The 25666-nt window shown below is 35.5% G+C and overlaps 1 protein-coding gene and 1 long non-coding RNA gene across 3 annotated transcripts in view; one reads left to right on the plus strand and one right to left on the minus strand.

Moving 5' to 3' along the window:
* The window catches only part of USP32 (ubiquitin specific peptidase 32), a 243513-nt gene that overhangs the window by 160105 nt on the left and 57742 nt on the right, over positions 1-25666 (minus strand). For both annotated transcript variants that reach the window (XM_042965446.1, XM_042965445.1), the window contains exon 2: positions 14180-14307. In XM_042965446.1, coding sequence (XP_042821380.1) covers positions 14180-14307 — 128 coding nt within the window. The remainder of the gene's footprint in view (positions 1-14179; positions 14308-25666) is intronic.
* The window catches only part of LOC122233414, a 129005-nt gene that overhangs the window by 97625 nt on the left and 5714 nt on the right, over positions 1-25666 (plus strand). The gene's annotated exons all lie outside the window — the stretch shown is intronic.

Below are 25666 nucleotides of genomic sequence, written 5' to 3' on the forward strand. Positions count from 1 at the left end.
AGACAGAGAGACACAGAGCATGAACGGGGGAGGGTCAGAGAGAGGGAGACACAGAATCTGAAACAGGCTCCAGGCTCCGAGCTGTCAGCACAGAGCCTGACGCGGGGCTCGAACTCACGGACCACGAGATCATGACCTGAGTCGAAGTCGGCCGCTTAACCAAGACTGAGCCACCCAGGCGCCCCCAAAAAATACCTAATTCTTAAGCCTGATTTTTCCTTTCCTCTGAGGTCAAGTGCTTCATACAGGTGGAATTTTAAATTTATTTTTTAATTTTATTTATTTTGAGAAAGCACTGTACAAGAGCAGGGGAAGAGGAGAGAGCAAGAGAGGGAGAGAAAGAATCCCAAGCAGGCTCCATGCTGACAGTGCAGAGCTGGATCCCACAACTGTGAGATGATGGCCTGAGCCGAAATCAAGAGTCAGATGCTTAACCGAATGAGCCACCCAGGTGCCCTACAGATGGGATTTTATATCTAGTATTTTCCCACTGTTATTATTAATGGTAATTTAACAACATGCAAATGATGTGATTAAAATTCATCCTCAATTCACCACCTGTATTTTATCTTGATGTCCCACATTACTTCAATGGCAAATAAAACTCAGTAATTAAATTTTGCATCACTTATTTTATGCACAGTTGGGACACGGAAGGCCAAAAAGCATAAAAGTCCATGGAATATTAGAGGATAGAAAGACAGCCTGATATAGATAGATAAATAGAAAGATAAATATATACAAAGTACATATGTATGTATCACAACTAAAATACTTAAGCTAAAGTACATTTGGAAGACCAGTATAAAAAATTAACTTTTGTCTCACAAAAAATTATACTAAAAAACTGGTGGAATGTTATGGGATGATTTAGCCACAGATATGAAAACTAAGCAAATGAAAAAATAAGCTTAACTGTTAACTCCAGGAAAATAAAAAATAAAAAAAAATAAAGAAAACTAAATCATAACATACCATGTTGCAAAAAATATTTATATATCATAATACTGTAGGGGCGCCTGGGTGGCTCAGTTGGTGAAGCGTCGAACTTCAGCTCATGTCATGATCTCATGGTTCGTGAGTTCAAGCCCCCTCTGTGCTGACAGCTCAGAGCCTGGATCGTGCTTCAGATTCTGTGTCTCCCTCTCTCTCTGCCCCTCCCCCACTCATGCTCTGCCTCTGTCTCTCAAAAATGAATAAACGTTCAAAAAAATTTTAAATATATATATATATTCATAATACTGTAAAAAACAAATACTGATTTATCCAAAAACTGTGATATACTGCACTGAGAAGATATGGAGGGGAGTGTGTAAGAAAGCTAAATATTTCCTGCAATTGGAAAGCAAAGAGTAAAATCTAAAATCAACTAAGAAACAGCAGTAAAGACTACTAGTTAGTAGACAGATATATAAACCAGAAGCTATTTCTAGAAAATGGTTGCCTCAAGATTGAGGTAGGTGGGGGGACTCTTGGTTTTTAACTAGCTCTTTCTGATTCTGCTTTGACCATGTGCATATATCACTATGATAAAAAAATTAATTGAAAAACTTGATTTGCAAAGCAGGTTAACTGGCTGCTACTGGAGAAGAACTCTAGGTAATGGGAATAAAATGGAGGTTTACTTTTCACTAATACTTCTGTAAGTTTTAAATAGTGAGCCACAAGCATACATTACCTATTTCTTTTAAATCAATTCATAAATAATAGGTCACAGGATTATAAAACATGAAATACAGAGCAATTGAAAATAAGAGCACTATAATTCAATTTAAATAATATAACTAAAACATTCATTGCATATATTTTTCAAAAGGCAATTTTATTAAATAAAATTTTCATCTATATAGGAATGACTAGCCTCCACAGGACTGTCCAATCTATTTAAATAAATTCCTGTGTCTACTCACCCTGGATGATAATACAGCTTGTATGATATAGCTTGTGGCAGAAACTGTTAGCTGTCTACACAATATCCGTTTTTTCTTTCCTCCTCAGTAACAGAACCTCAATTTTTTCCATGATATTAGTGATCAATCATAAATCAAAACTTGCATTTCAGATCATCTGCTCTTATAATTTGATTTGGGGGCCCTTATTGGAAACAAGGTTTATTTTCTCATTCTACTGAGACTTAATGTTTTTGGTCACATGGAATTCTTCGACCTCAGTATGAGAAATGCTGTAAAATGCCTTTTCTTTTTAAGGTTTTATTTTTGTTTGTTTTTGTTTTTATCAGTTGGTTTTTGCACATTAATTTTTTTTAATTTTTTTAAAAATCTTTATTTATTTATTTTTAACTTAATTTTTTATTTTTTTAGATTTACATCCAAATTAGCTAGCATATAGTGCAACAATGATTTCAGGAGTAGATTCCTTAATGCCCCTTACCCATTTAGCCCACTTCCCCCCCCCACAACCCCTCCAGTAATCCTCAGTTTGTTCTCCATATTTATGAGTGTCTTCTGTTTTGTCCCCCTCCCTGTTTTTATATTATTTTTGTTTCCCTTCCCTTATGTTCATCTGTTTTGTCTCTTAAAGTCCTCATATGAGTGAAGTCATATGATTTTTGTCTTTCTCTAATTTCACTTAGCATAATACCCTCCAGGTCCATCCACGTAGTTGCAAATGGCAAGATTCCATTCTTTTTGATTGCTGAGTAATACTCCATTGTATGTATGTATGTGTATATATACACGTATGTATACACATACATACATATATATGTATGTATGTATATATATACCACATTTTCTTTATCCATTCATCCATCAATGGACATTTGGGCTCTTTCCATACTTTGGCTATTGTTGATAGTGCTGCTATAAACATGGGGGTGCATTTGTCCCTTCGAAACAGCACATCTGTATCCCGTGGATAAATGCCTAGTAGTGCAATTGTTGGATCATAGGGTAGTTCTATTTTTAGTTTTTTGAGGAACCTCCATACTGTTTTTCAGAGTGGCTGCACCAGCTTGCATTCCCAAGGTTTTATTTATTTTTAAGAGAGAGAGAGAGAGAGAGAGAGAGTACTAGCAGGGGAGAGACAGAGAGAGAGGGAGACAACAGAATCTGAAAAAGGCTCCAGGCTCTATCTAAACTGTCAGCACAGAGCCCAATGCGGGGCAGGAACTCATGAACCATGAGATCGTGACCTGAGCTGAAGTCAGATGTTTAACCAGCTGAGCCACCCTGATGCCTATCTCTTTGAGGTTCCACCAGAGGATCACTAAAGGAAAATTCATGCGCATAGGACAGAATAATCTATAATTTAAGTCCCATTTCCCCAAAAAGACTTACCAAATTTTATTTATATAGATTATGACCCTCTCAAATTACTTTATTGTTAAAGAACAAATTGTTAAATTTGTTAAAGGGAAAATGTTAAATACTATTTTTAGAAAAAATGAAATAATGCTATTTGCTCCATATTCTTAAATATTGTTTTATTATATCTGCCCTACAATCCATATTTTTTTTTCACATAAGAATTATCGTAGAGCTTCATAGGCCTGTGTCAGGTATCTATCCTGCAGAACCATTGACTATTAGATGTTAAGCACAAGTCCATATCATAAAATGTTTGTGTAACACAAGAGTCCAAAAATAAGTTCTAATACTCTTCTTAAATTCAGAGAATAGAGTACTCCATATTACTTCCCTCCCTTCCTCAAGCCAAAAGAAAAGGAGCCTTGCCTAAACAAAGTATCCAGGATACCTCTGTATATTACCTATTTTTAAAAATTTTTTTAATGTTTTATGATTTATTTTTGAGATAAGAGTGCAAATGGGGGAGGGGCAGGGAGTGGGGACGACAGAATCCAAAGCAGCTCCAGGCTCTGAGCTGTCAGCACACAGCCCAACATGAGGCTCGAACCCACCAGCTGTGAGATCATGACCTGAGCCAAAGTCGGACACTCAACCGACTGAGCCACCCAGGCGGCCTGTACATTACCTATTTATATCTGACAGACTGCCTGTCTGACCAATAAACTAATCCTAGAATTAACTGGACAAACCAGATTACCAGCTCTGTTTGTCTTAGGTAACTTCCTGTTGCCACCATACCCAATAGCAAGTCCTGAGATTTGGTCTCTACCTCTTTTCTCGTCTCTAAAGATACCTTGTCTTAGGTCTTCTTAATTGTCTAATTAAGTCTTAAGACTTAATTGTGTGTGACTTGACACAATTACAAGTCATACAGCATAAAACCACAGTGTCACCAGACATCAGTGAAGTAAATTATTGGTATACCTTCTCAATTAGCTTGGCAGTGGTTTAAAATAATTAAATAATTTCTTTGAAGTTCTGGATTGTAACTCCCCTTCCATTCACTAACATCCTTAAAGCAAATATTTGTCTCTTTTCATAGTTGATCTATTCCCACCTCAATGAAAAAGCTGAAGTCTCCTTATACCCACAGGTGCTTTGAAAGCCTATTACAGGTTCAGGTTCAACCACTAGGTTTCAAGTCAAAACTGCTCTCCTTGGAATCAGTCAGTGTTCTGAATTCTGCCCGTGGAGAATCCCTGGCTAGCTTTTTTTCTTTGCTGTTTTCACACCTTAATCCATAACCCGAAAACTGGATCCTTGCCCTCACAACTGGCTCCTTGTCCTACTTTATTATGCATACTTTTCTTGGAAACTGATTATCCTGGATCTTCTATTTTTAATGATCTCATTCTGGAATTTCCTTGCTTTAACTTCAAGTTTCTCAAAGTGCAATTTAATCCATACCTTCAGATCAGGAGAGAAAAGGCAGAATTCCAAATTTATCATTGAGAATTCCTTCCTTTTCACTGCCCCAACTTTCCCAGCCTAACCTAGCCTACATCCTTTCCCCTCCATTCCAGACTGATTTCAAAGGCCACTAAAACATCATAAATTTAATGGCACTTCTAACTTCTCTAATTACAATCAAGCTGGTCATATACCTAATTCTGACAACAATTCTGATCAAAAGTTTGGAGGTTCTTTTGCCTCAGAACTTAAATGACTAGGAAAAGACCCTGAAGTAAATTAATAAAGTTAGAACTAAAGCCCAAATATTTAACAAAGACTGAAAAGGAAATGATACATTTTATCAACAGTCAATTTTTATATTTCAGGCTCACTTTTCCAAGTAGTATAAGTGTTCTTCCTGAAAAACACAAAATGTACATCCAATTAAATATTTTACAAAGTTTTTGAGGGATAACTGAAGTATAATAAACTGCATATATTTTTTATTAGTTCCATTTAATTTTTTTTATTTTTTTAAATGTTTATTTATTTTTGAGAGAGCTAGAGCATGAGCGGGGGAGGGGCAGAAAGAGAGGGAGACACAGAATCCAAAGCAAGCTCCAGGCTCTGAGCTGTCAACACCGAAGGGCTTGAACTCACGGACCGCAAGATCATGACCTGAGCCAAAGTCGGACACTTAACTGACTGGGCCACCAAGGCAGCCCTAGTCCCAGTTTTCAAACTGCACGTATTTAAAGTATACAAACTAACCAGTTTTGTGATGCCATGTCATACAACTGAGAACATAACATTTTTATCACTTCAAAAGTGTCCTAATGTCTGCATGTAATCTATCTCTCCCTCTTCTTCCCCCTGTACCAACAACACCCAGTAAGCTTCCTTTCAGGATAACTTTGCAATTTCTAGAATTTTATATGAATGAAATAATAAGCATGTGTTCTATTTTTATTTGGGTTCTTTCACTTAACACAATGATTTTGAGATTCATTCATGTTTTTGCATGTATCAATTGATCTTCCATTTTATTGCCGAGTCATCAAATATAATTTTACAAAGTAGTAAAAAGAAAATCCTCATTGTGAAAACATCTTACTATATTTATGATGTCTAGAACAGATATTTTTAATATGCTTCTGTGTTTTTTTAAGTCTACTTATTTATTTGGGGTGAGGGGAGGAAAGGAGGGGCAGAGAGAGAGGAAGAGAAAGAATCCCAAGCAGGCTCCACGCTGTCACAGCAGAACCCAACAAGGGGCTCAATCTCAGGAACTGTGAGCTCATGACCTGAGCCGAGATCAAGAGTCAGAGGCTTAACTGACTAAACCACCCAGGCACCCCCGCTTATTTTAAAAGGAAGAATGTCACATAAAAACTGCACAATGAAGAAATATATTTTATTAATCACCTCTGGAAAAAAAGTAAGAATTAAAAATTTCAATGATCTAACTTTAGCAGCTAAAAATACAGGACTACGTTTCTTTAAAACTTACTCCCACGGAAATGAAAAAAATGTCAAACAAACAAAAAAAAAAGGCACCTGTCTGGCTCAGTTGGAGTATGAGACTCTTGATCTCAGCGTTGATAAATTCAAGCTGCACACTGGGTATAGAGATTACTAAATAAATAACTTAATCCTGTGGATTAATTTTTTTTTTTAATTTTTTAATGTTTATTTTTTGAGAGAGAGACAAAGTATGAGTAGGAGAGGAACAAAGAGAGTGAGAGATGAGAGAATCTGAAGCAGGCTCCAGGCTCTGAGCTGTCAGCACAGAGCTTGACACGAACCATGAAATCATGACCTGAGCCAAAGTCGAATGTTCCAAGCACACCCCCCCCCCTTTTTTAAGAGAGAGAGAGATCACACACAACCCAGGGATGGAGGAGTAGCGGGGGAGAGACAGAGACAGAGAGACAGAGAGAGTGAGAGGGAGAATCCACAGCAGGCTCCATGCTCAGCTTGGAGCCCAACATGGGGCTTAATCCCATGAGCTTGGGATCATGACCTGAGCCGAAATCAAGAGTCAGATGCTCAACTGACTGAGCCACCCAGGTGCCCCTCCCATAGAATAATTTTTAAATGTGTATTATTGAGAAAAGTTAATATGGGAAGAAAATAAAGCAATAATTTTTACTGTATGTACTATAACCCATTTATTACATGCTGTCCAAAGTTCAAAGAACTTTTATGCATTCACAAAAAATCACAGGCATTTTACAATAAATATCTAGTTTAAATAATGTGTATAAATGAAAGATTCCTACTAAAGAAAAATACTATAAAAAAAAGGATGAATTATAGTAAAGACTTCCTTTCTAGCTAAATATAAAAACATTTTTCAATAATTTGCCCTCCTATACTAGTTTGCATACACATAGGAGGATACACTGTTTCTTATGCCATTTATTTCTGAGAATATATCCTTGAAAATCCTAAAATTGGCTGAAATGTCCCTTAACTACAAAATTAATCCAAAAATCCTAACTTTTATTATATTTTACATAATATTTGAAGCTACAATATATGTAGTTATATTGCTTATACATGTGCATTGCTTATAAATTTTTATTTTAAATTATAATGTATATAATCTGCAATGTTAACCATTACAAAGCTAACAATTTTTTAAAGTCTGTCATTTTTCATAATAGCATATTATTTGGGTAATATCTCAGATTCTTAGAAAGGTGCTGCAGGATATTCTTATAACTTTAAGAAGAGGATAGGAAAACATGAATCCTAAAGCTCTAAGTATAAATGACTCAAAACACAAATTTTTTCCTCTTCATATTCTCAAGCAGCTACTCAGAAAAAGTATCAAGGTATTACATTTAAAAGTACATTAAGAAAGGATTCTCACATTTATCACTTAATGACAAAAATAAATATAAAAGTCCAACTGTATTTATAACTCTTTTCCCTACAATTTAATCTAAATACTGAATGTAATAACTCACACTAGTCAAAGATGACAGACTCAAAAGATAGTAACTACCATACGCAAGGCAAACAAAATAGTTCCATTTCTGTGACAAACAAATTTATTAGGTAGGTACTCAATAAAAGAAAGTTATGTTTATTCCACCTATGGGCATGGGGAGAAAGGGGAAAAGGTAAGAATTCAGATGTCTGCCCTCTACATTCACCCAAGTTTAGCAATATTAGTTGCTTTCCCTATCATTTAGAATTTTTATATGAATTTTATGTTTCTATAGTCAAACTTAGCTAAATCTCACCAGCTAAATTGTAGCAGTTTTGAACATGGTTATAAATTAAATCTACCTTACTTTACCCTATAATACCAATTAAGGAACATGCTATTGGAGAGATGTGTTGATCAAGACCGACTTAAACAGGATATTAATTATTTTTGTCATCTCCTACACCAGTCATGTCAGTAGCTCAGTTAATAAACCAATTCAAGTAAATGATTATGCATAAGTTAATTTCTCTAAGAGTATTTTTCAGTATCAATATAAATAATTTCAATGACAGCTGTAATACCACTTAGAAATTCATAATTTGTGTAATGTACTTGATGTAATATTTTAGATAAGAAGTTCACTAGTTCCATTATGCTCAATGACATATCAGCTCCCCTACTTTAAACTCTGTTTTTCAAAAGTTTATGAAGCTGTTTAAAAACCACTCTAGAGGGGCGCCTGGGTGGCTCGGTCGGTTGAGTGTCGGACTTTGGCTCAGGTCATGATCTCACAGTCCGTGAGTTCGAGCCCCGCGTCGGGCTCTGTGCTGACAGCTCAGAGCCTGGAGCCTGTTTCAGATTCTTTGTCTCCCTCTCTGTGACCCTCCCCCGTTCATGCTCTGTCTCTCTCTGTCTCAAAAATAAATAAAAACATTAAAAAAAAAAAAAAACCACTCTAAGATAGGGGTGTCTGGGTGGTTCAGTAGGTTAAGCATCTGACTCTTGATTTTGGCTCAGGTCATGACCTCGTGGTTGATGAGTTGGAGCCCCATGCTGACAACAAGAAGCCTGCTTGGGATTCTGTCTCCCTCTCTCTCTGCCCCTCCCCAGCTGTCTGCCTATCTGTCTCTGCCTCTCTGTCTCTCTCTCTCTCAAAAATAAATAAACATTTTTTAAAAAATCACTCTAGATAAAATTTGGCAGTTAAGAACCAAAAAGACAATAATGCACATTTTTTTAAAGTCCATATGTATGTTTACAAGAGAGTGAAATATTCTGTCAATATTTTCATCTAACAGAATCCTTGGAATCTTTTCTGTCCAGAAATATTGAAATCTTGAAAAACAATGAAATTTAAGAACCAGCATAATTACACTGTGAACAAAAAGTGATGCAGTTAAACTCTAGTAAACGTTTTACAGATTCTAGCTACAGAGAAAGATTTTAAACCAGAATCCTGCTTAGTGTTCTCCTGTCAGCTATAATATCAAGATCAGAATTTACCATAACAAATGAAAACATTAGCTATTCTTCTCTGGTGGATATAAATACATTAGTTATTTCAGTATATTACAACAGTCAATGATGAGTAGCATCAAATGCTGACAATAACTTTGAGTTGTCAAGGAAGTTGTTTTCATCATTTAAGAAAATCCAACATAAAGGGATATAATAAAAATACAGATCAACTAATATCAAAACAAGAAAACACTAATCATAATTCTGTGGTCAGTCCCCCTAAACCTAGACTATCTAGTAAATACATGTCCCTAGTCCCAATATGAATACTTCAGTATAAACTTACCACCTCTAACGGAAAAATATCCTACTGATCAACTGTTTTCACATGTTGACCACTGTGTCTGAAAATACATCAGGCTCTAAGATTGCTTTCACTTAAAATGTGTATTTTCCTCTCATCTGGAAAAGGTTAAATGTTCAAAGACTGCAAAAGTTAGCAAAGCTGACTTCACAAATATTGGTTTCCTAGTCATTGTTGTAATAAGATTTTGCAGAATAACATAAATATTTTTTAAAAATCATTAACAAATCAAATACTCATTAAGTTTACACTATGCACAGCACTCTGGGATGTATTTTTTAAAAGCCATAAAGTCTGCCCATCAAGAATCATAACTTAGTTGAGAGACAAGATTTAAATGAATAATTAGCGAACAAGCCATTATTTCATAAAATGTTGTGCTACATAGTAGATAGAGGCAGGCTTTAATACCTATAAGGAATCAGAGTAAAACAATGTAGGCTAAAGCTGTCGAAGGGAGCTATAAGGAGAAAGGTGGAATGGTATTACTCTACTAACCAGTCATCCAGAGTTGAAATCAATCCTAAAATAGAAATTTAAGAGTTTCCAGTTAAAAGAAATCATTAATGAGTAGGTACTCATTAACGAGCTACTCATTAATGATTTCTTTTAACTGGAAACTCTTTAAATTCATTAAAATGGTGAGAACTACTTTTAAGTGAATGTGAAAACAATAGGAAATGATTACAAATTAATACTACATGGAAATATTTTGTTATTAGAATTTCTTTGGGAGAATAGGAGTTGGGGGATGGGTGATTCCCTAAAGAAAATATAAGCACTGGTTTATTAAGAACTAGTGGCTTTGCTTCCAAAAAGGCCAAATTCAAGTATTATACATCTTTCATTTACTTACCATGTACTTCATTTTTACTTTGTTTTCTCAATCCCCTCAAATTTTATTCATTTAATATTCTATTCAAATAATATGTGGTTACTACTATTAGCAAGGTCAGAATTGCATCAAAATATTTAATTACACTAATCTATCCTAGAAACAAGAGACGAATGAAATCAAAGCTTAAATTCTAAAAATTGTAAACTGTCATGAGTTCTTACTCTTAATCCAAAATGTCTTGAAATTTATCATAGCAAGTCTTCAGAGAAGGTAAAAAAAAATGGGAATTCAGTTCTAAATAAATCTCTTTTGCTCTAAAAATATACAGCTTCTCTCTTCTAGAAAATAACTTAGAAACTTACCTTGGCTCCTTAATTAACATATTAAGGACTAAAGTTATTGTCTTTTTAAGTTTAACGTCCTTTTGCACTAAGATTCTAAAAATATCTCCCCTTGGGGTGCCTAGGTGGCTTAATCAGTTAAGCTTTGACTCTTGATTGACTCTTGATTTCAGCTTAGGTCATGATCTCAGGGTCATGAGATCAAGCTGTATTGCATGCTCCCGACTCTACCCTAAGTGTGGAGCCTGCTTAACAGTCTCTCCCTCTCCCTCTGCCTCTCCCTTGTCCCACACAGAAGCTCACTCTCTCTCAAAAAAAAAATTAAAAAGAAAGAGAAAAAAAAAAACCTCCCCTTGCTCTCAAAAAATATGTTATTACATTTCCTTTAAAGAAAAACACTGATTAACTAGGAAATGAACTTCTCTCCCCACCCACAATTAGCAGCTTAAATGGTTCCTGGGGCTTTTCTTATAGAGATACTGACATTAAAATAATGCTGTTGTGCCTCAAAACATTAACTTCAGAATCTCACCAAGAGTACCCTCTTCACCCAAATTTAAGGCCAAACTTCTCCATAGGATTGTAAGAAAGATCTCACAAAGGACATCACTTCATTTATAAATCCTATCATTTAACTTATTTCTCTGCAGCTGTAGAATACAGATCCTCCATTCTGAGTCTACCTACTAAGACTAAATCCAAGCTTCAAAACTTGAATTTTGAATGGGAAATTCACATCCATTTTATTTAAAATGTGCCATTTCTCCTTCAATAAATTACTCTGCAAATATGAATTATACTAATAAATTCTCTCCCTTTCCCAAACACACAAAAGCTGATGAAATCTATCTACTAACACACCTATCTCAGAGAGATGGCTGAAAAAAAACACAAGCTCATTTTATATAAATGTTAAAACTATTCCAGAACTCAGCTTTTTTAAGTTCTTTCTGAGCTTTTTGGGGTTCACTCATCCTTTTGAGATTACAGTGTGAGAAACTATTATAAAGACTTCATTTTCTGAGAAAATACCAGAGACTAATCAAAGATAAAGTACTTAGTTCCTTATCATACTTTACAACATACACAATATACTATACATACTAATCAATATACACATGCTAATAGTACCTGTCCTCACTTAAAATAAGCCTATGTCAGTAAATTAGGGCAAAAAAAACTAACATCATCACTAAAAGCATTTATAGAATTTATATGTGTTTAATACAGTGCTAGAGTTTACACCAAAAGGCATTAACTACAATGAAACTGAAACCTGAAACTATCATTGTTTACAAATTGTTTACAATTTAAAATTAAGATCATTCTTGTAAAATAACTACCTTAATTATTGTAGCCAGTGATGACTCTCAACAGAGTCCAAAGGACAGAGGCAAGATCCCTGAAATCGTTTTGGGTGGAATGAAATTTATGGAATATTTACATAAAAATGATGTTGCAAGGAGTTCCACTTCCACCTTATATGTACAAAGTCTGAAAGAGAGTTACTCCTAACCTAAAAAACAGAAAAAGCCAGATAAACTATCATACAACATTTCTTGAGCCTGTCAGAGGCAACCAAGTAGCCTGACATCCCAGGAAGAACAGATTCCTCCAAAACATAGGATGCATGAATTGCCTGTCCAATAGCAGAGCATGGGAGGAAGATGCAGGTGCTACTAAAAGAGAGTAAGAAAAAGAAACAGCTAAAATTTTAACTGATCTGTTTTCTGTTTCCATAGAGTTGGCTATTCCCACCATTTCATACAAATGGAATTTAAAAAATTGTGTCTTTGTGTTTGGCTTCCCTGACTTAGCATGTTTTACGGGTTCATCCATGCACATATCAGAAAACTTCATTCCTTTTTATTAACAAATAATATTTCACTGTATGGATTTACAACATTTTGTTCAGTTGACAGACATCTGATTTCTGCAATGAAAACTACAAAACATGAAAAAAATTAAAAACCAAATGTAAAAACTTCCTAATTTCATAAGTCAAAAGATTTAAATATTGTTAAAATGGTTAATACTCATGCTGAAACAGAAAGCTCAATAAGTAGTATTAAGAAAAAAGTTAACTCTATCATAATTCTGAAACAATGGCAGAATACATAATTTTACACAAGAATACATTTAAGAGAATTAATGCAACATATATCCTGATCCAAAAAAAGATAAAAATTAAAAATGCAAACCCCATATTATGTAAACCTCAGGTTCAAAAGCACACAACACAGGTTAGAAACAGAAACTGTCATTAATTAAGAATGGTGAATTATGGTTCTTTATAATATACCAAACCTAAAATTCCTATAATTTTCAGTGTTTTATTAACAGTTTCAGTGTTTTATTGTCATTTCATATTCAGAATAACATAGTGCATATCTGTGTCTATAGCTATAAAATAATTAACTATTTTTAGAAAGAGTATATTTATATAAACTTAGCACACTTTACCTCTATGTAAAATTTTTGGTAGAAATTAAATAAGCCTTTACAGGTTCCAGTGAGCTAGCATTTCATTTATAACACTTAATTTTAATTTTTTTTTTTCCTACTGTTTACTTACTTTTGAGAGAGAGAGAGACAAAGCACAAGTGGGAGAGGGGCAGAAGGAGAGAGACACAGAATCCGAAGCAGGCTCCAGGCTCTGAGCACAGAGCCCAACACGGGGCTCGAACCCACAGACTGTGAGATCATGACCTGAGCCGAATTTGGACGCTCAACCAACTGAACCACCCAGGTGCCCCAACACTTAATTTTATACAATTAACTTAATTAGGTTTTACTAAAATGGAAAGGTTTTCTTTAACACAAAATGTATAAAACATATTCCCAACATAAAATTTATGTCAGAGTAACAAAGTTTATAAGAATAAGAAGCCAGTCATACAAATGATCCCATGATTATAATCAGTGGCTATTAAAACTCAAAAATATAAAAGTACAACTGCAGATCTGTGTTACTCCCCTATGGCCTCTAAAAACACAATCATACTGACATCTAAAATAAGACTTGCTTTAAGATAAAGGGAGGTAAACCTTTGAGAGACTCTTAAATACAGAGAACTGAGTGTTGCTGGAGGGGAGGTGCGTGGGGGGATGGGTTAAAGGAGTGATGGTCATTAAGGATGGCACTTTTAGGAATGAGTACTGGGTGTCATATGTAAGAGATGAATCATTGGGTTCCACTCCCAAAACCAAGACTACACTGTATGTTAACTAACTTGAATTTAAATAATAAAAAATGAAATAATGAAATGAAATATAAAAAAATAAAATATAAAATAAAATAAATAAAATAAATAAAATAAAATAAAATAAAATAAAATAAAATAAAATAAAATAAAATAAAATAAAATAAAGTAAAAATAAAATAAAATACCTGTTTACCTACTTGCAAGAAAAATAACTGTGAGGAAGATTATACATGTTAAGGCCAGAAGGCTCCTCAGGAACTCAGGCTGGTGGGTAACTATCTCAAAGGAAAACCTAGAATATAAAGATTACCTCAGCAACTTTTGGAGGCACTCCATCCCCAAGCACCTCCCTGATGAAGCAGTGTTGGCCCATATAGTATGAGAGTCCACAGGTCCTCTTGAAGGCATCTTTCAGTCGTTTCAGCTCTACGTCGGTAACTGTAATCCAGAAATTGAAGAGGGTAAGAAACCAGAAGAAAAACAAAGTCTTTCAAAATCTTCGTTTTTTCAAAATAAGTGTTGGCAAGGATGTGGAAAAAAGGGAATCCTTGTGCATTGTTGGTGGGAAGGTAAACTGATGCAGCCACAATGGAAAACAGTATAGAGGTTCCTCAAAAAATTAAAAATAGAAATAACATACAATTCAGCAGTCCGCTTCTGCGTATTTGCCCCCACCCCCCCTTCTGAGCATTTATCCAAAGAAAACAAAAACACTAATTTGAAAAGACAGATGTGCCCCTATGTTCACTGCAGCATTATTTACAATAGCCAAATTATGGAAGCAACCCTAAGTGTCCACGAACTGATAAATGGATAAAGAAGATACGCTATAGATATATCTAGATATATAATGTGGAATATTACTCAGCCATAAAAAAAAATGAAATCCTGCCACTGGCAACAACATGAATGGACTCAGACAGTATTATCCTAAGTGAAATAAGTCTGACAGGGAAAGACAAATCCTGTATGATTTCACTTATATGTGGAATCTAAAAAAACAGAAACAGACTCATAAATACAGAGAAAAAACTGGTGATAGCCTGAGAAGAAAGAAGGGATGAGGTGATGGACAACATAGGTGAAGGAGATAAAGAGGTACAAACTCCCAGTTATAAAATAAATAAGTTACAGGGATGTAAAGTACAGCATTGGGAATATAGTCAATAATAGTGTATTAACTTAGTATGGTGACAGGTGACAACCATTTCATTATGTATATATATATATATAGTTTTTTCAATTTTTTTAATGTTTATTTATTTTTGAGAGAGACAGAGCCCAAGTAGAGTAGGGGCAGTGAGGGAGATACGGAATGCGAAGCAGGCTCCAGGTTCTGAGCTGTCAGCATAGGGCCCAACACGGGCTGGGACCCACGAACCGTGGATCATGATCTGAGCTGAAGTTGGACACTTAACCAACTGAGCCACCCAGGCACCCTTCATTATGTATATAAACATTGAATCACTATGTTATATACCTGAAACTAATATAATATTGTATGTCAACTATACAATTGTTTTTAAATCAAATTAAAGAAATCTTTACATTTTTCCAACCAAATTCCAAATAAAAACTGGCCCTAAAAAATATAAATATTACTCCTAATAAAATATTATTCCTAATAAAATATTACAAAATATTATTCCTAATAAAAATAAGGAATACATATCTCTTTCCAGATAAGTATGACAAAGCCAAAGATATTTTGTCATAATTCCAATACTTTCCAATCTAACGAAGAAAATAAATGGGAAAATTGTTGACCCACTACTTTCCAACAACAGAATAGTAAACATACAAATTTTAGGCAGGGGCAAGGAAGAGGTAACAAGTATTTCAAATTAGCTGATAATCTAAATGGCATTAGATTCTGCAATTAATATGTTTTCAGCAACAATGCATTCATTTCCTTTGGATAAAAATTATATTATCTGTACTTCTTCAGCACTTATCTATCCATGTGAAGGACAGATCCCAAGTTTAGCTTAAATTTTGTCATCATTTATAAAGAAAGTAATCTTCTATAAAGAATTATTTTAACAAACTAACATTTTATTTTCTTTCCTTTTTTTAAAAAAATGTTTATTTTTCAGAGAGAGAGAGAGCAGGGGAGGGACAGAGACAGACAGACAGAATCCCAAGCAGGCTCCACCCTGTCGGCACAGAGCTCGATGTGGGGCTAAAGCTCATGAACTGTGAGATTATGACCTGGGCAGAAATCAAGAGTTGGATGCTTAACGAACTGAGCCACCCAGGCACCCCTAACAACCTAACATTTTTAGGCCCCCACTATCAAAAAAATTAGAGTCATTACTTTATTTTAGGGATTGCAGACTTTTTTCACTGAATAGAACAATATCTGTCTACAAGGACAAGAAAAATACCCTTTAATATTACACAGTCAGTTCAAGGATCATAATGGAGGCAGAGAAATGGTAGCTTTAGCCCAAGCTGGAGGAAAAGAAGACTGGACAGAGAGAATGATTACATAAAAATTTAAAGGCTAACCAAAGCCAAAGGAACAAAGGCATATCAGGCAGAGATAATAGTTTGTTTCAAAGTACAATGATGTATGGAATGTATGGAGAATTCTATGTTACTAGAACAAAATAAACAAGGCAGGGGCAGTAAATGATAGACCTACATAGGCGGTCATTTGACCAAGGCATAAAAATTTTGCTCTGTCATAATAAGGAAGGGATATGGTCACATTCAATTCAGATACAAACTCCTGGCAGATAAGAAACAGGACATAGATACAATTCAGACAGTTTATTCTGCTAGTAGTGTAAAGAAGCAAAAAGTAGACTGCTAATACAAGAAAAGGAGAAGCTAAATCTGGGAAATGTGTACAAGGAAGTCAGTAGAACTTGAAGCCTGAGTGAGAAGCTATCTAGAATACTACTCAGTATTCTAGTCAGGGAAACTTGTAAGGTGGCATTTCCATGCAGAAAGGGAATGTAAGATCATAAAGAAAATTAAAGAAATTAAAGAAAAAATTAAAATTGAAGAAAAAATTTAAAGAAAAATACTTTACTAAAAATATTTTTCTTTAATTTTTTTCTACTATATTCTTTACTTTTGTGTATATTTTTTCAAATTCTATTTTACCATCATCATCTCATTTTAGTCCACTTCAGTGTATTCATTTTTTCAAATTCTCAAACGATTTCTTTTTTTTTCTCCCCCCACCCCCACCTTTTTTTCTCTAATCTGTCAAACCACTTTCAACACCCAGACCAAAACACACCTAGGATCTAGCATCATCTATTTGATTTTTGTGTCTGTGTGTATTTTTAATTTTTAATTTTAATTTCCTTTATTTCAATTTTTCTACCTCATTAATTCCTTTTCTCCCTTCAAAATGACAAAACGAAGGAATTCACCCCAAAAGAAAGAGCACAAAGAAACGACAGCCAGGCATTTAACCAACACAGATAAAAGCAAGATGTCTGAACCAGAATTTAAAATCACAATAATAAGAATACTAGCTGGAGTCAAAAATAGATTAGAATCCCTTTCTGCAGGAAAAAGAAGTAAAACATAACCAGAATGAAATTAAAAATGCTATAACTGAGCTGCAATCATGGATGGATGCAGCGGCGGCAAGGATGGATGAGGCAGAACAGAGATCAGTGATATAGAGGACAAACTTATAGAGAATAATGAAACAGAAAAAAAGAGGGAGATTAAGGCAAAAGAGCACAATTTAAGAATTAGAGAAATCAGTGACTCACTAAAAAGGAACAACATCAGAATCATAGGGGTCCCAGAAAAGGAAGAGAGACAAATAGGAGTAGAAGGTTTATGTGAGCAAATCATAGCAGAAAACTTTCCTAGCCTGGGGAAAGACACAGACATCAAAATCAAGGAAGCACAGAGGACCCCCATTCGATTCAACAAAAACTGAAAATCAAGGCATATCATAGTCAAATTCACAAAAAGGCAAGGAGAGAATCATGAAAGCAGCAAGGGAAAAAAAGTCCCTAACATACAAGGGAAGACAGATCAGGTTTGCAGCAGACCTATCCACAGAAACTTGGCAGGCCAGAAAGGAGTGGCAGGATATATTCAGTGTGCTAAATCAGAAAAATATGCGGCCAAGAATTCTTTATCTAGCAAGCCTGTCATTCAAAATAGAAGGAGAAATAAAAAGTTTCCCAGACACACAAAAATTAAAGGAGCGTGTGACCACTAAATCAGCCCTGCAAGAAATTTTAAGGGGGACTCTCTGAGGGTAGAGAAGATATATAGATAGATAGATAGACAGACAGACAGACAGATAGATAGATAAATACCAAAAGCAACAAAGGTTAGAAAGGACCAGAGAACATCACCAGAAACTCCCAACTCTACAAGCATCATAATGGCAATAAATTCGTATCTTTCAGTACTCACTCTAAACATCAGTGGACTCAATGCTCTAATCAAAAGACATAGGGTAACAGAATGGATAAGAAAACAAGATCCATTTATATGCTGTTTACAAGAGACCCACTTTAGACCTAAAGACACCTTCAGATTGAAAATAAGGGGATGGAAAACCATCTATCATGCTAATGGTCAACAAGAGAAAGCCGGAGTAGCCATACTTATATCAGACAATCTAGACTTTAAAATACTGTATCAAGATGCAGAAGGACATTATACCATAATCAAGGGATCTGTCCAACAAGAAGACCTAACAATTGTAAAAATTTATGCGCCAAATGTGAAAGCACCCAAATATATAAATCAATTAATCATAAACATAAAGAAACTCATTGATAGTAACACCATAATAGTAGACTTCAACACCCCATTTCCAGCAATGGACAGATCATCTAATCAAAAAATCAATAAGGAAACAATGGCTTTGAATGACATACTGGACCAGATGGACTTAACAGATATATTCAGAACATTTCATCCTAAAGCAGCAGAATATACATTCTTCTCCAGTCCACATGGAACGTTCTCCAGAATAGACCATATACTGGGACACAAATCAGCCCTAAGTAAGTACAAAAAGATCGAGATCATACCGTGCATATTTTTAGACCACAATGCTATGAAACTCGAAATTAACCACAAGAAAAAATTTGGAAAGGTAACAAATACTTGGAGACTAAAGAACATCCTACTAAAGAATGAATGGGATAACCAAGCAGTTAAAGAGGAAATTCGAAAGTATATAGAAGTCAGTGAAAATGATAACACCACAACCCAAAACCTCTGGGACGCAGCAAAGGCGGTCATAAGAGGAAAGCATAAAGCAATCCAGGCCTTCCTAAAGAAGGAAGAAAGATCTCAGATACACAACCTAACCTTACGCCTTAAGGAGCTGGAAAAAGAACAGCAAATAAAACCCAAAACCAGCAGAAATAATAAAGCTGGAAATAATAAAGATCAGAGCAGAAATTAATGCTATTGAAACCAAAAAAACAGTAGAACAGATCAAAGAAACCAAAAGCTCATTCTTTGAAAGAATTAACAAAATTGATAAACTACTAGGCAGTTTGATCAAAAAGAGAAAGGACCCAAATAAATAAAATCAAGAATGAAAGAGGAGAGATCACAACCAACACAACAGAAATAAAAACAATAAGAGAATATTATGAGCAATTATATGCCAATAAAATGGGTAATCTGGAAGAAATGGACAAATTTCTAGAAACATACACACTACCAAAACTGAAACAGGAAGAAATACAAAATTTGAACAGACCCATAACTGGTAAGGAAATCAAATTAGTAATCAAAAATCTGCAAAAAAAACAAGAGTCCAGGGCCAGATGGCTTTATAGGGGAATTCTACCAAACATTTAAGGAAGAGTTAACACCTAATCTCTTGAAACTTTTCCAAAAAATAGAAATGGAAGGAAAACTTCCAAAGTCTTTCTATGAAGCCAGCATTACCTTGATTCAAAAACCAGACAGAGACCACACTAAAAAGGAGAACTATACACCACTTTCCCTGATGAACATGGATGCAAAAATCCTCAACAAGATATTAGACAACCGGATCCAACGATACATTACAAAAAGTATTCACCACAACCAAGTGGGATTTATACCTGGGATGCAGGGCTGGTTCAATATCTGCAAACAATTAACGTGGTTCATCACATCAATAAAAGAAAGGACAAGAACCATATGATCCTCTCAATAGATGCAGAGAAAGCATTAGGCAAAATACAGCATCCTTTCTTGATAAAAACCCTCAAGAAAGTAGGGATAGAAGGAGCATACCTCGAGATCATAAAAGCCATATACGAGCGACCCAACACTAATATCATCCTCAATGGGGCAAAACTGAGAGCTTTTCCCTTAGGTCAGGAACAAGACAGGGATGTCCACTATCGCCACTGTTATTCAACACAGTATTGGAAGTCTTAGCCTCTGCAATCAGACAACACAAAGAAATAAAGGGCATCCAAATTAGCCAGGAGGTCAAACTTTCACTCTTCTCAGATGACATGATACTCTATATGGAAAACCCAAAAGATTCCACCAAAAAACTGCTAAAATTGATTCATGAATTCAGCAAAGTTGCAGGATACAAAATCAATGCACAGAAATCGGTTGCATTCCTATACACCAACAATGAAGTGACAGAAAGAGAAATCAAGGAATCGATCCCATTTACAGTTGCACAAAAAAACCATAAAATACCTAGGAATAAATCTAACCAAAGAGGTGAAAAATATACACTGAAAACTATAGAAAGCTTATGAAAGAAATTGGAGAAGACACAAAACAATGAAAAAATATTTCATGCTCACAGATTGGAAGAATATTGTTAAAATGTCGATACTACCCAAAGCAATCTACATATTCAATGCGATCCCTATCAAAGTAACACCAGCATTCTTCACAGAGCTAGAACAAATAATCCTAAGGAACCAGAAAAGACCCCAAATAGCCAAAGCAATCTTGAAAAAGAAAACCAAAGCAGGAGGCATCACAATCCCAGACTTCAAGCTATACTACAAAGCTGTAACCATCAAGACAGTATGGTACTGGCACAAGAACAGGCACTCAGATCAATGGAACAGAATAGAGAACCCAGAAATGGACCCACAAACGTATGGCCAACTAATCTTTGACAAAGCAGGAAAGAATATCCAATGGAATAAGGACAGTCTCTTCAGCAAGTGGTGATGGGAAAACTGGACAGCAACATGCAGAAGAATGAACCTGGACCACTTTCTTACACCATACACAAAAAGAAACTGAAAATGGATGAAACACCTCAATGTAAGACAGGAAGCCATCAAAATCCTCGAGGAGAAAGCAGGCAAAAACCTCCTTGATCTTGGCCGCAGCAACTTCTTACTCAACACGTCTCCGGAGGCAAGGGAAACAAAAGCAAAAATGAACTAACTGGGACCTCATCAAAATAAAAAGCTTCTGCACAGCAAAGGAAACAATCAGCAAAACTAAAAGGCAACCGACGGAATGGGAGACGATATTTGCAAATGACATAACAGATAAAGGGTTAGTATCCAAAATCTATAAAGAACTTCTCAAACTTGACACCCAAAAAACAAATAACCCAGTGAAGAAATGGGCAAAAGACATGAATGGACAATTCTCCAAGGAAGACATCCAGATGGCCAACCGACACATGAAAAACTGCTCCACATCACTCATCATCAGGGAAATGCAAATGAAAACCACAGTGAGATACCACCTCACACCTATCAGAATGGCTAACATTAACAAGTCAGGCAACAACAGATGTTGGTGAGGATGCAGAGAAAGAGGATCTCTTTTGCATTGTTGGTGGGAATACAAGCTGGTGCAGCCACTCTAGAAAACAGTATGGAGGTTCCTCAAAAGGCTACAAATAGAACTACCCTACAACCCAGCAATTGCACTACTAGGCATTGATCCACGGGATACAGGTGTGCTGTTTCAAAGGGACACATGCACCCCCATGTTTATAGCAGCACTATCAACAATAGCCAAAGCATGGAAAGAGCCCAAATGTCCATTGATGGATGAATGAATAAAGAAGATGTGGTATATATATATACAATGGAGTATTACTTGGCAATCAAAATGAATGAAATTTTGCCATTTGCAACTACGTGGATGGAACTGGAGGGTATTATGCTAAGTGAAATTAGTCAGTCAGAGAAAGACAAAAATCCTATGACTTTACTCATATGAGGACTTTAAGAGACAAAACAGATGAACATAAAGGAAGGGAAATAAAAATAATAATAATAACAACAATAATAAAAACAAGGAGGGGGACAAAACAGAAGAGACTCATAAATATGGAGAACAAGCTGAGGGTTACTGGAGGGTTTGTGGGAGGGGGGATGGGCTAAATGGGTAAGGGGCATTAAGGAATCTACTCATGAAATCATTGTTTCACTATATACTAACTAATTTGGATGTAAATTTTAAAAAATAAAAAATAAAAAAAATTTTTAAAAACCACAAATAAGCAGCACAATAAGTCAGAGACAAAACCACAAAAATCAATGCTTACAGTATCTGCAGACAAAGAGAAAATACTCTAAGAATACTGAATAGGAATAGTTAAAACAAGGAAAACAAGAAAGTATAGTCTCCAAAGGACAAGAGAAAGGGACTGGTCTACAGTCTTGTGTAAGACAGAAAGGACCCAAAAAATAAAGACTGAAGAGTCCCTGGCACATAGATTAACATTCAATAAACGTTCATAGTAGCGAGAGAAACCTCATGGGTTTGACAACTTGGGATTCTCTCTTCCTCTCTTTGCCCCTCCTCAACCCATTCTCATTCTCATTCTCTCTCTCTCTCTCTCTCTCTCTCTCTCTCTCTCTCTCTCTCTCTCTGTGTCTCTCAAAAACAAAGAAATAGTGTGCCTGGGTGGCTCAGTAGGTTAAGCGTCTGACACTTGTTTTCTGACTCAGGTTTTCGGCTCACAGTTTGTGAGACTGAGCCTCTCATTGGGCTCTGTGCTGACAGCATGGAGCCTACTTGGGATTCTCTCTCTCCATGCCTGTCCCGCTTGTGCTTGCTCTCTCTCCTCTCTCTCTCAAAATAAACATTCAAAAAAATGAAAAAGTTAAACAAAAATAAATAAACTTGCCAAAATACTAGAAACAACTCCTTTGTCCATAAACTGGTGAAAAAATAAATATGGTATATCCATACAAGGAATGGTAATCTGCAATAAACATAAAGAAACTACTGATTAATGCAACAACATAAATGAATCTCAAAAATGATACTGAGCAAAAGAAATCAGACACAAAAGAACATACACTGTATGACTACATTATATCAATATCTTGCAGAGGCAAAACTAGCTATGATGACAAAGACAACTAGTAGCTGACCAATGATGAAGTAAAGGGTGTGTGGGTGGGACTGTAGGGAACAGACTGCAAAGAGGTAGGAGGCAACTCTTCTGAGGTGATGGAAATGTTTTATATATTTGACTGGGGTGGCAATTACACAAGAGAAACATTTGTCAAAACTTATTAAGCTGAATACTTAAAATTTGTGCATTTTATCTAGATTATATTTCAATAGAATAGACCTTTAAAAAATGAACAGCCAAAAAGCACCAAATATTGAGGAAGATTCCAACAAGGAAAGGTACCAAAACAAATAGGGGTGAGAGGAATGAATAGAAATAATGGAGAAAGAAGAAAACAATTACTAAAAACCTCCAAATAATCTTAGAGAAGGATAAAAAGAAAATTATATCCAAATAAGTACCAAAAGTCTATGGCCATACCACCCTGAATGCACCTGATCTTGTCTGATCTCGGAAGCTAAACAGGGTCAGGCCTGGTTAGTAGTTGGATGGGTACCAAAAAATGTAATAATGAGAAAGTAACAATAATCTCTTGAGCCCTTTCCCAGCCAACTATAAGAGAATGTTCTACATCAAAATGAGAGGATAAACAAAAGAAAGAAAAGGGACCTAGGAAACACGGACTCCAGCATGACAGAAGTAAAGGGAATCCCTGGGCTGATTATGATATGACACCCCAGGATGACAGCTATACAGGAGGCCTAGAGGATAAGACCAGATCAAAAATGAAGAAGAAGGGCTCAAGAAAAAAAAAAAGAAAAACAAGGAGGACAGGACAGTAAACCAAAGACAATAACCACAGTGGGAATAGCTTTAAGAAGCATTTCACCTTCAAAAAATAAATCTCAAGGACTAATTTTACTTTAGGTTTTTCTTAACAACCTAGAAAAAAAGAGGAGAAGCATTTCAAAGTACAGCTGAACCTTGAACAATACAGGTTTGAACTGCATGGGTCCACTTACACATGGACTTTTTTCAATAAATATATTGAAAAATTTTTTAGAGATTTGTAATTTGAAAAAACTCACAGATGAGCTGAAGAGCCTAGAGATATTGAAAAAATTGAAAAGGTATGTCATGAATGCATGAAACATATGTAGATACTAGTCTATTTTATCATTTACTATCATAAAATATACAAAATCTATTAAAAAAAGTTAAAATTTATCAAAACTTACACAGTCTGTACATGGTGCCATTCCAACTGAGAAATGTAAACAAATGTAAAGATGCAGTATTAAATCATAACTGCATAAAACTAACTGCAGTATTACTGTACTACTGTAATAATTTCGTAACCACCTCCTGTTGCTATTGCAGTGAGCTCAAGTGTTAAGACTGTCTGCTTCAAACTCTATGTGATGCTAATCATTTCCACATGAACAGTTCATCTCTCCAGTAAACTGTGTATCACAGTAAAAAGTGATCTCTCATCGTTCTCGTGTATTTTTCATCACATTTAGTGCAAAACCATAAGCCTTGAATGACACCAAGACCCACACAAAGTGCCACTGGTGATGCTGTAAGTGTACCCAAAAAGCAGAGAAAAGTCTGAAAAAGCTGAATTGCTTGATATGTACCACAGATTGAGGTCTGTAGCTGCGGTTGCCCATGATTTCAAGATAAATGAATCCAGTGTAAGGACTGTTGTAAAAAAAGAAAAGGAAAATTCATGAAGCCATCACCACATCTGTGCCAGCAGGAGTGAAAACCTTGAACTTTTTGTGAAATACTTTTTGATCTTGTATTGAAAATGCAGCTTTTATGTGGGTGCAGGTTGCTAACAAGAAAGGCATACCTGTAGACTCAAGATTCTTCAATTCAAGAAAAACTGAAGTCCTTATATGACAACTTACAGCAAAAGGAAGGTGAAGGTTCTAAAGCAAGCTGAAGAATTTAATGCCGGCAAAGGACGGTTTGAGAATTTTAGAAAGACGTTTGGCTTAAAAAATGTAAAGGTAACAGGAGAAGCAGCTTCTGCTGAGCAAGAGGCAGCAGATGAATTCTCAAATGCCATTTAGAAAATCACTGAGAAGGATATCTGCCTGAACAAGTTTTTAATGCAGACAAAAGTGCTGTATCCTGTGAAGAAAATGTCACAAAGAAAAGAACATTTATTAGTAAGGAAGAGAAACAAGCACTAGGATTTAAGGTGGGAAGAGATAGGCTAATTGTACTGTTTTGTGCAAATGCAGTAAGGTTCATGATCATCAACTATAAAGTTGCTAACACCTGAGCCTTGAAAGGAAAAAGATAAACATCAGCTGCCATCATTGGGTTGTAGAGCAAGAAGTCTCTGGACAACAAGAATCCTTTTTCTAAACTGGTTCTACCATTGCTTTGTCCCTGAAGTCAGGAAGTACCTTGCCAGTAAAATCTACTTTTTAAAATTCTTGGGGACACCTGGGTGGCTCAACCAGTTAAGCATTCAACTTCAGCTCAGGTCATGATCTTATGGTTCGTGAATTCGAGCCCCACATCTGGCTCCAC

Source organism: Panthera tigris, chromosome E1, assembly GCF_018350195.1.
Source record: "Panthera tigris isolate Pti1 chromosome E1, P.tigris_Pti1_mat1.1, whole genome shotgun sequence".
NCBI lineage: Eukaryota > Metazoa > Chordata > Mammalia > Carnivora > Felidae > Panthera > Panthera tigris.